General features: G+C 48.2%; 1 protein-coding gene across 1 annotated transcript in view; it reads left to right on the top strand.

Moving 5' to 3' along the window:
* TBCD (tubulin folding cofactor D) overlaps positions 1 to 11,602 on the top strand; it is a 157,217-nt gene that overhangs the window by 13,112 nt on the left and 132,503 nt on the right. Inside the window, exons 3-7 of the mRNA XM_012803216.2 lie at positions 1,660 to 1,757; positions 3,410 to 3,511; positions 5,418 to 5,564; positions 7,537 to 7,592; positions 10,149 to 10,281. Coding sequence (XP_012658670.1) covers positions 1,660 to 1,757; positions 3,410 to 3,511; positions 5,418 to 5,564; positions 7,537 to 7,592; positions 10,149 to 10,281 — 536 coding nt within the window. The remainder of the gene's footprint in view (positions 1 to 1,659; positions 1,758 to 3,409; positions 3,512 to 5,417; positions 5,565 to 7,536; positions 7,593 to 10,148; positions 10,282 to 11,602) is intronic.

The raw sequence follows: 11,602 nt of genomic DNA, 5'->3' as shown, positions 1-11,602 counted from the left end.
AGCCGTCATTGTTGTTTGGCGGGTCCGGGCTGGGGATTCGAACCCGCCACCTTAGGTGTACGTGGCTGGCGCCTTAGCCGGTTGAACTATAGGTGCCGAGCCATGTCTGGTAATTTTTGAGTAGATCTTGGAGATGGTTCGAGATGTTATGGTGTTGAGTGTTTTTTTTTAAAGAGTGTTGAAATTTGGCAGGCAGTTAAGCTACTTGTAAGACATGTATATCCTTTCAGTCCTTTAAAAATTTTGTTTTTTTAGAGACAGGGTGGTCTGGCTCTGTTTCTATGGTGGCTGCTCACAGGTGTGATCAATGGCACACTGTAGCCCTGAACTTCTGGGCTGGAGGAATCCTCCTGCCTCAGCCACCTGAGTAGCTGGGACTACAGGCATTCACCACAACGCCCGGCTATTTTTTGTTGCAGTTTGGCCGGTGCTAGGTTTGAACCCGCCACCCTCTGTATATGGGGCCAGCGCCCTACTCACTGAGCCACAGGTGCCACCCCTTTTCAGTCTTTTTTAAGCTTTGTTAGGGGAGGTCTAGACTTTTCCTCTAATTTAACCTTTTTGCTAGGAGATGACCTTTCTGGAATATCTGCTGGTTGTCCCGGGTGCTTAACAAAGACTGCACTCTGGCTGATAGAATTTGAATGATAGTCAATGTGAGCTGTGGGAACTGTTTGCTTCACTGCTTCCTGTGGACCACTCCTCCGTGTGTGGTGACTCAGCCAGAGACTTGGCACCTCTCTCCGTGCTCTGGAGCACATTCTCTGCTTAGCTCCATCCTCTTTGGTGCTTCTCCCTGCACATCCCAGTGTCTCAGTCTCCCTGAAGTCTAGTCTCTGTCCTGTCAGTTTCAGGGACTGCTGGTCTGCTGGAGTCTGTCTCACTACACCAGTCCAGAAGCTGCCTGTCAGTTTTATTTTCAGGGTCACTGTCTGAAAACAGTTGTTTCATATATTTTGTTCAGTTTAATAATTATTGATAGTGGGCAAATTCTGTATCAGTTATTCCTTTATAACTGGAAGTGCAAATCCCTTTTTTTATGTTGGTTAGAAGTAGATCGTTGCTGCATCAGTAGTTACAGCGAGTATCTTATGTAAAATATGGTGTTAGATATTGCTTTGAGATAAAATACTTTTTTAATAAGATAAGAATATTTCTCCCCGCATTTTAAAAGTAGATGATTGGGCTTGACGCCTATGGCTCAAGTGGCTAAGGTGCTAGCCATATACACCTAAGGTGGCGGGTTCAAATCCAGCCTGGGCCCACCAAACACCAGTGACGGCTGCAACCAAAAAATAGCCAGGTGCTGTGGTGGGTGCCTGTGGTCCCAGCTACTTGGGAGGCTGAGGCAGGAGACTCGCTTGAGCCCAGGAGTTGGAGGTTGCTGTGAGCTGTGATGCCATGGCACTCTACCCAGGGGGATAGCTTGAGGCTCTGTCTCAAAAAAAATAAAAGTTGATGATTATTGTATAAACGCTTAATGCCCTTTCAGAAACTGTTAAGATGAATGTATGTTTTTTTTTTTTTCTATTGCTTTCATAAGTTTAGTAATGTTGAGCCAGTCTTACATTTCTAAGTAAACTTTTATTTTGGTAGTTTGATTCAGTTCCATTTTGATGCTTAATCTTACAGAAAATGTTTGATATGTGTTTTCCCTAGAATGGATGATGAACTTATTGTTGGACATAGTGCAAGATAAGACATCTCCAGCTTCCCTCATACATCTGGCTTTTAAATTTCTTTACATCATCACCAAGGTAAAGCTAACATAGCTTTGGCAGGCACCTCCCTGATAGGTTTGGTCCCTAAGCTGCCCTCCCTAGTGTTCTCTCTCAGGTAGGGTGGCTCTTAGGCCCAGCTTGTGGGTCTCTTTTTCTTTTACCATCTGTTGAGAATCAGACCTTATTGATACCTTATTGATCCCTGGGGTCCTATGGCTGACGCAGTATCCAAGGTGCTGAGTGTCTTGTACCCAGCTAGGAAAGGAAGCAGGGTAGGAAGGAAGACTGGCTCAGAAAGGGTTCTGATAAAGGAAAAACCAAAAACACTTGATGGAGTTGGAAATGCTTCTCAAGCTTCATTGTGCAGATGAGTTTTCTGGGGAGTCTTGTTATACTACAGATTTTGAGTAAGTAGGTGAAGGGTGCAGCTTTTCTCATAGCTTGTGGGTGATATCTGTGTGCTGGCCCACAGACTTATTGTTTGCATTTTTTTTTTTTTTTTTTTTGAGACAGTCTCACTCTGTAACCTAAGCTGGAGTGCTGTGGTGTCAGCCTGGTCCATGGCAGCCTCAAACTCCTGACCTCAAGCAATCCTCTGGCCTCAGCCTCTCAAGTAGCTGGGATTACAGGCACCCACCATAAGGCCCCACTAATTTTTTTTCTATTTTTAGTAGAGATGGAGTCTTGTTCTTGCTCACACTGACTTAAACTCCTGGCCTCAAGTGGTCCTCCCGACTCGGCTTCCACGTGTCAGCCATTGCACCGAGCCCTTGTTTGCAATTTTGACCGTGGGAGTGGCTTGGGGTGGGGCTTGTGGTTTTTAGGGGTTAAGGATTGTGGCACTTTTGATGTGTGGGGGCAGCTGCCCAGTATCCATGCTCCTCTGCAGCTTGGTTGTTCGAGTGTAGCATTCCTCCTGAGGGGTGATAACTGCATTTTAGGGAAATATTAGTGAATTTGGGAATCTTTGGGGTTCTCTAGTGCTCATTCTTCATAAATGTCAGAGGGCAATCAGACAAAGTGGAATCAACTAATTTTAGTTTGTGATGTGTCTGTATTTTTGAGCCATGTACAGGATTTGTTAGATTAGGATAGAACATATTTAATGAATGAATGATTAAAGAAGCAAGGATAGCTTTCTTGTTGCTTTAGTGTTGCTAATTTGTATCTCTGTAATATAACATAATTTGATCATTGGGTGGCATAGGTGGGATTTGTTTTTTTTTAAAGGCGTTCAGGTGAAGCAGTGGGAAGGGAGAAGGAACAAAGGAATCTTTATCAATTAGTTGTAAACAGCGCTGTACTCAGACCAGTCTGTTTTGTTATGTTTTGAAGAGACAGGGTCTCCCTCTGTTGTCCAAGCTGAAGTACAGTGGTATGATCATAGCTCACTGCAGCTTCAAACTCTGGACTCAAGCGATCCTCCTTCCTTAGCCTCCTGAGCAGCTGGGACTACAGGTGCCACCATCATGCTTGACTAATTTCTAATTCCTTTTCTGTAGAGATGAGGTCTCAAACCCCAGGTTTCAAGTGATTCTCTCTTCTTGGCATCTCAAAGTGGTAGGAGTATAGGCATGAGCCACCACAGTTGGCCAATAGTGGTGATTTTTAATGAGAGGAAAAAGATAATTCTGCTGCTCTCTGCATTTTCTAATTTGGGAGTAATTCAGTGTCCCTTAATTTGGTAGGTTCGAGGATATAAAGTAGTTCTTCGTTTACTCCCTCATGAAGTAGCTGATGTGGAGCCTGTTTTAGATCTGATCACAAGTCAGAACCCTAAGGACCACGAGGTGAGTGCTGCTCCTTCTCTGCACATCTGCTCACTGCTGTGCACCTGTGGTGGCGCCTGGCATCCTCCTGGGCCCTCTGTTTTACCTCATGTTGTGTCACTTCTTTTATTTTTGCTTTCTTATTAACACATGGTGCTTCTAGTTATTTCCTTTAAAATAAGCCCTTTATGAAGAACTGTGCCTGGGTACAGATTTGATGATGAGTTTGTCACTGTCCATGTATGTTTTTTTTTTTTTTGAGACGGAGCCTCAAGCTGTCCTCCTGGGTAGAGTACCATGGCATCACGCTCACAGCAACCTCCAACTCCTGGGCTCAAGCGAGTCTCCTGCCTCAGCCTCCCAAGTAGCTGGGACCACAGGCGCCCACCACAGCGCCTGGCCATTTTTTGGTTGCAGCCATCATTGTTGCTTGGCGGGCCCGGGCTGGGGACTGGAACCCGCCACCTTAGGTGTATGTGGCTGGCGCCCTAGCCGCTTGAGCCACAGGCGCTGAGCCTGTCCATGTATGTTTTTACTGGAGGTGTAACTATTGGGGGTTCCCAAGACCACACCCAGGTTTAATGGTTTTCTAGGAAGACTCATAGGACTCGACCTATGTTTGCCCTCTTGGCTATGATTTGTTATAGCAAAAGAATGCAAAGCAAAATTAGCAAAGGAAAAAGCATATGGGATGGAGTCCGAGTCAGCAGGCTCAAGCTCCTAGTCTCCTCCTGGGGGGTCTCATGTGTGCTACATCCTCCAGGTAAGCGCATGGGGGACCCAGATTCTAGGGCTTTTACTGGGATCTGGTCCTGTGGACACCTCTGCCTAGCATAGGACAGAATTCTAGATTCCAGAGGGAGAACAGGTGCCCAGTGTGAACCTGGGCCTATACAGGCAATCTGAGGCCATGGGTACCTCCTCAGTCAGAGCTTGGTGGGAATCTGGGCTAAACCCATTCCCGAGTGCTGGCCAAGGGCCTACTTTGGCTGCAGCCTTTCTGAGGATGGCAGTGGCCTGCAGTCAGGATCTTCCCTGCACAGTGCACATTCAGAGGGTGAGGTTTGTTACTAGCGTCTCGGAGTCCTCTTGATATGGACGTGCCTGGTCATGCTGCGGACTGGTGGGGGTGTCTCCCTGCCTCTGGTCCTGGTGACCTTTCTAGAGTACCTCTGGTGCTCCCGCTGGCAGGACTGCATTGCCAGCTGCAGTGTTGTGTTATTGGTTACCGAAAATAAAGGCACTTCTTTCTTTTACCATAAGTTGAGAATTTTTTTTAAGTCTTTTGTTTTCTCTCTCTCTCTCTCTCTATATATATATTTGAGACAGAGTCTCAAGCTGTCGCCCTGGGTAGAGTGCTGTGGTGTCACAGCTCACAGCAACCTCAAACTCTTGGGCTTAAGCGATTCTCTTGCCTCAGCCTCCCAAGTAGCTGGGACCACAGGTGCCCACCACAACACTGGCAATTTTTTTGTGTTGCAATTGTTGTTTTAGCAGGCCTGGGCTGGGTTTGAACCCACCAGCCTTGGTGTATGTGGCTGTTGCCCTACCCACTGAGCTACAGGTGCCACCCAATTATTGTCTGGTTTTTCTTTTTATCTGTTTTTCACTTCCTGAAAGGCAGATTTGCATGTTGAAATGTGCCAGTGAGGAGAAGCCCTGACACTATGCATTATGATTTTTGTTTGTTCACTTTGATGTTTCTTTTGTCTGCTGAGTCTGCTGAGTGAGGACAGTGAAACAGTGGGTGTGCATGGTGGGGACTCTGGGGGTGTGAGAAGAGCTGACAGGTGGCCTGCATCCCTGCCCCTGAGCCCGATGGCCTTTGAGGGTCCTTTAGGCCATTGGGTGGGCAGGAAGAGTGGCCGACTGTAAGGAGGGGGTGACCTGTGTCAGGAATCTTTATTATTGTGTCTTGACTTCTTAGACTTGGGAGACCCGCTACATGCTCTTACTGTGGCTATCTGTGACCTGCCTGATACCTTTCGATTTTTCACGCCTTGACGGGAACCTCCTTATCCAACCGGGGCAAACGCGGGCGTCCATCATGGACCGTATTCTCCAAATTGCACAGGTAAATATGACTTGCAGGCAGTCTGGCTCATCTGGCTCCCCCATGCTCCTGCTGTCTTGGTGTTAGCAGTTAGTTAGGGAAGCTTTCAGTAGCCATGTGTTTCTTCAACTGCTGTTTTGCAGTGGGGTAAAAATCCCACTTTCTTTGTTGATGATATAAATATTCTTTTGAGCATAATGGAAGAGAGAGGTTTCAGGGTCAATAGGAAGAGAAAAGTACTCATTTTACATTTAGTTCATAGTAAAACATTATATACCATAATGATCATTGCAGAAAAATTTGGAAATATAGACCACAAAAATACCATACTAAAATATGTCGAATTCTAGTGCCAAAAGATAACAGTTTTATATTTTTTTTAAACTTTTCCTGCTGCAAATATTATGCATATAAACATAACTTATTGTATTAGTTACCTATTGCTGCATAAAATTGCCCCAAACTTGAGTGTTTAACACGACACAGTTGCATCCTCACCTGGTTTCTGTGGTCAGGACTCTGGCTGGCCTGGTGCTCTGCTTCAAGGTTGGACTTAGGCAGGATCTGCCCAGGCTGTCTGGCTGCTGGCCTGAGGGCCTGTTTTGCTGTCTTAGTTCTTTGCCACATGGGCTTTTCTAACCTGGCAGTTTATTCTATCAAAGTCAGCAAGAGAGAGGGTTCTGCTAGTGAAACAGAAATCACAATGACCTGTGGCTGGTGATGGAAGTGACATGAGAACCCCTTGCCAGCTTCTGCTGGTTAGAAGCCAATCACTGCACATCCACATGAGGGGAGGCTTGACATGGGGCGTGGACACCAGGAGGCCATCTTGGGGTCTGCCTGCTATACCTACAGGAGTGGTCAGCATTCCTCGAGAGCCTGCTGTGTACCAGGCCCTGTTCTGAACACTTTTCATAGCTTATCCTTTAATCAATCATATATAGATTTCATCTGTAAATTGATTTGTAGCTCATTGATTAATATGATTAACCATATGAATCTGTGATGAGTAGATTAATCATTTAATTCTGTTTTATGGGGTAGTTAACAGTTTTTACTCCCATTTAACTGAGGTGGCAAAGGCATAGAAAAAAGTAATGTGGACAGTGCTTTGCTCATAAATGGTGGGTTCAGACTTGAGCCCAGGCAGGTGACTGGAGTCTGTGCTGTCCATCACTGCCCCTCTAGAAGAAGGCCTATGACAGACTGTTCTGAGAGTCCTGTTAGTAAGTGTCTCCTCATAATCTCTGAGAGAAGAAAACCTCCATTGTAAAGGTTGAAGGGACAAGGTACTCCATTGTGCCCTAATTTAAAAAATGCCTCCATAGGTGGACATTTTGTTTCTAGTTCTGTTGTGTCCACATTCATGTGGCCATGAAGAGCCATCCATGTTGGTCATCATATGTTCCTCCTTTACTCGTCTTCTGAGAGGGACTGCCAGGTCAGAGGGTGTGCAGTTTCTAAAGACCTAGTGTTCTGTATGTGATTGCCCTAGAAAAAAGATCTAAGTGTGTCATTTGGAAAAACAAAATTAGTTGAGAATTGGAAGCCTCTTAAGGCATGGCCCCCTAAAAATATCTAGGCATTTGTGATAAATTAGGTCCTCTTGCGTTTGAATGGGGCTTTCTAACTAGTCTGGATACTAAAATGCTGAGGAACCCCGTGGCTGGGAGTGGTAGGGGTGTGTTGGGTCTTGTGAATGCTCTTATTGCTGTTGCAACTGAGTATCATGTGTGCTCTGTTTTCCTGCCCTCTTTCTGTGAACGTGTGTGTCAGGGGGCTGTGACCACAAGCTCTGGATCAGTGTGGCAGTCGGTAGCTGTGGCTGTTGGTTCAGGGTTAATGGTTTGTGTAAGTTTGGAATTTGGCCTCTGTCTGTAGCTTCCTGTGCCTGGGCCCCTGAGAGCTAGTAAACATGGGGCTGGCTATGTGGGGTTCCCTGAGCTCTGCCTCCTGGGGGGTGACAGTGCCTGTCCTTTGTATTTTCTTATAGTCCTACTTGGTGGTCAGTGACAAGGCCCGAGATGCAGCCGCTGTCCTCGTGTCCAGGTAAGTTCCTGTGGCTGTGCAGGCTGCTGAGGGATCATCTGGGGTGTTGTGTGAGTGTCATACCCACAGATGAAGCAGCTGGTGGAGTCTTTGCACTTCTCAGATCCTGTCTTCTGCGAGGGGGTGCACACACTGATGGGCATAGGATGGCTGAGCCTGGGGTGCAGGTAGGGCTGCCTGGGGCCTGGCCCCACGGGGTGGCAGCAGCCAAGTCTCTTTGGCTTATGAGTGGTTGATGGGTAGTGTGGCTGGGCATGCAAATCTCTGCTATCCTGTGTTAGCTGGACAGTGGTTGCACTGTAGTCAGGACGATGGTTTTCCCTGGGCCTGGTAAATGGCCAAAATGGCAGGCTAGGGCTGTCTGAAAGATGCCACAGGTGCACGTGGAGGCTGAAGCAGCCTGTTCTGTGAGATGCTAGATTGTAAGAAAGCAGTTTTTCTAAATTAGTATTTTATGACATTTAATTTAAAATCTGTACATAGGCTCGGTGCCTGTGGCTCAGGTGGCTAAGGTGCCAGCCACATATACCTAAGGTGGCGGGTTCGAATCCAGCCTGGGCCCGCCAAACAACAATGATGGCTGCAACTGAAAAAAAATAGCCAGGCGTTGTGGCGGGCGCCTGTGGTCCCAGCAACTTGGGAGGCGGAGGCAGGAGACTGGCTTGAGCCCAGGAGTTGGAGGTTGCTGTAAGCTATGCCATGGCACTCTACCCACGGGGACAGCTTGAGGCTATGTCTCAAAAAAAACAAAAAAAACTGTATATAGTTAAATTCATTAGAAAAGTTGGCATTTTCCCCTCTACATTGGTGAAAGTCGGTTGTCAGATCTTTTGGCAATTTTGTCAGGTCTCCTCACACTTGGGTGTGCAGCCTTGACTGTGCAGGGCCAGGGCACAGGCCCAGGCATTTGGAAAGCATGCGCTAAGTGTGTGGCTGACCCGAAGAGGGGCTATCTTTTGGAAGGTGTGACGAAGGAGCCCATGAGTCCCTGGCACAAGTGAAGAGCTGGGGAGAAGTGCTGTCATCAAGGATGTAAAAGGCTTGCAGGTCTTTTTCTAATTATAAAAGTGATCATATGTATTTTAGAAAATAAAATATGAAGTACGAAATAAAGCCACTTTCCTTCACTGGCGGGGTGTGAATGCTGTGTCCTGCCTGTCTGCGGTCAAGGCACTGTGCTCGCCTGTTAGTGCCACTGCCAGTGAGTGGCCCGAAGCTTCATGTCCTCCACCATGTGGCTGCCTCATGGGAGTGTGCAGCTTTTTACCTGTCCCCTGTTGAACATTCAGACTGCTGCCCTCCCAATTTGTTACTAAAATTGTCACGAGCTGCCTGCACAGAACTGATAAATTCCTCCAGGTGGGACAAATGTTTTAGGGGTTTAAATGCAGTTACCAGAGGGGCTGACTGAATTGAGAGTCCCTTTTCCCCACGTTTACCAGCTGTATTTCTTGTCTTTCGTCAGTATATTGAGTGTGCACAGCATGGTCTTCTCCCCCAAGCCCAGTTAGGCCTGCACAACAGCCTGGCCGACCCCATCCTGCCTCCCACGTCTCTGCTCCCAACCATCCCAGCTTCTTTGCCTTCCCTGAATTCCTTGATCTCCTTTCAACCCTTTGGCTGTGGCTCTTGCTGCCACCTTGGACAGCACACCTTTTCCACTGGGTTTTTCAGCATCTTCACATACGTTCTTAGAGCTATCTCTGTGTCTGCTCTGAGGAAGTGCTGTGCCCTGTCTTCACCCTGATGTTTCTCCCCTGAGTGTCAGTTGTGGGAGGTGGGAGGGCAGGACCTGCCCTGGACTCTGTGGCAGGGCCAGTATTTTCTTTTTTTTGAGACAGAGTCTCAAGCTGTTGCCTTGGGTAGAGTACTGTGGCATCATAGCTCAAAGCAACCTCCAACTCTTGGGCTCAAGTGATCCTCTTGACTCAGTTTTTCTATTTTAGTATAGATGGGGTTCTCACTTTTGCTGAGGCTGGTCTTGAACTCATGAGCTCAAGCAATCCACCTGCCTGGGCCTTCCAGAGTGCTAGGATGACAGGCATGAGCCACTGTGCTGGGCCAACAGGGCCAGTCTTAAGTCACTTGGGCAGGGCTCTTGGTGGAAGAATAAAGAGGGTGCAGGCTTTCGTTTTGGGCGCTTCAGTGGTCAGCTGAGGCCAAGCTACCAGAGGAATGTGAGGCTATGTCCAGCAGGTCTGTGGGATATAGCTGGAGCTCTGCATGAGGGGCTAGGCTGCAGAAACAGGCCTGTGTGGTACAAGGACACGGGGCTGGGAGTATGCGGTCCTGAGGCTAAGGGATGTGGAGCTGGGTCTAGGGAGGGGACTGGGTGGTGAAGCCTGTGTGACCCAAGCAAGGTCATGCTCTAGGCAGTAACTTCATTTATTTGGGGAGGACCTGATGAGGAGAGCAGGACTCAGTGCAGAGCAGCCATCCATTTGGAGAGCCATAGTGAGGGGTGTGAGCTCTGCAGGGCCCCTGGGAGATGTGAGCTGGCTCTTGCTGTAGGAGGTCTCTGTGGGCCGTGACCCGCTGTGCCTTTCCTTCTGGCAGATTCATCACGCGCCCCGACGTCAAGCAACAGAAGATGGCTGGTTTCCTGGACTGGAGCCTGTGTACCTTGGCCCGCTCCTCCTTCCAGACCCTGGAGGGGGTTATTGCCATGGACGGGACGCTGCAGGCTCTGGTAAGCATTGTCCCCTGGCACGGCTGTGGAGTCTGGGGACAGTGCTTCACTTGGGACTGTGGAGCATGGTTGGTGCTGTTTCAAAGTGACTGGAACCTAGTATAGATCCTGGGCAGAGCTGGATTGGGCTCTCTGCTCCAGGTCCTGTGAATGGGTACAGAGTGGCCACCAGGGGGCAGCGTGCCCACACCTAGGGCCTGTCAGGGCAGGTATGTCTGGTTCTCACCTGCTTAATTTTGTTATAAAGCATAGGCGTTGGAGCCAGCACTAATGGAGCGAGGCAGGTGATTTGAAACTTGGGCTGGGCCAGTTGGGTTAACTATCTCTGATATCGATGTGGAGCATAGGCCTGGAGGGGTGCAGGCAGGTGCACTGTTGCAGCCCCTTGAAGCCCTTTCTCTGCTTGTCTGTTGTGTTGCCCTTTCTAGTGCTGACCAGGAGAAATCTAGTCTAAGTTGTGTAGTGGGGTAGGGGGTAAGGGAGTCCTGGGGCCAAGGCTGGGAAGCTCCCGGGTCTCTTCCCAGAGGTGGGGCCAGCAGTGGGCAGCACCTGTTTCTTTCTGTAATTGTGGTGAGGGGAACTCAGAGCAGTCCTTGTCCTCATCTTTGTGGTCCTCTAAGGAGCAGGGTGCTTTGCAGTGCATTTGCATGGGGTTGATTGACGTGGGGCCTGAGTGGTCTGAGGAGAGGGAAGCTGCTGAGCTGGGTGCAGAATGGGGCCACTGGTGGAGAGGCTTCCAGCTGGCAAGCCTGAGGGGAACGCTGTGCTGGACCCATACGTTCCTACTGGTTGTACCAGGAGATGTTCGCAGCATCTGCTGCTTCCTATACTTGTTGCTGCTGTCTTTAGGAAGGTGGTTGTTCAAATGATGAGGCTATTTCAAAGCAGAAGAAAGAAACCTGGGAAAATAAAAGCATTTCCTGAATCCTGGGCTCTGCCTGGGTGACTTCTGTTTTCTTCAGGCCTCCTTCCAGCCTCTACATAAATGTGATCCCTTATACTGCAGTTTTCAAACCTCAAGATAGAATTCATAGGCCACAATTAACTCATCCTTTCAAAGTGAATAATTCAGTAGTTTTTAGTATATTCACAGGTGGTGCAACCATCATCATTATCTAATTCTGGACATTGTCATCACCCCAGAAAGAAACTTAATACCCACTGAATATTCACTCCTCAGCCCCCTGAGGTGGCTGACCTACGTCTATCTCTGGGTTCACCTGTCATGGGCATGTCACATGGGTGGAGTCTCACACCTCGTGGCCCTGCATGTCTGACTGCTTCTGCCAAGTGTGATGTTTCTGGGCTCGTGCTGTAGCCT

This window comes from Otolemur garnettii, unplaced genomic scaffold, assembly GCF_000181295.1.
Source record: "Otolemur garnettii isolate 467f Iridium unplaced genomic scaffold, OtoGar3 scaffold00018, whole genome shotgun sequence".
Taxonomy (NCBI): Eukaryota; Metazoa; Chordata; class Mammalia; order Primates; family Galagidae; genus Otolemur; species Otolemur garnettii.
The sequence above is the reverse complement of the archived record's forward strand: the minus strand, read 5'-3'. Positions and strand labels throughout refer to the sequence as shown.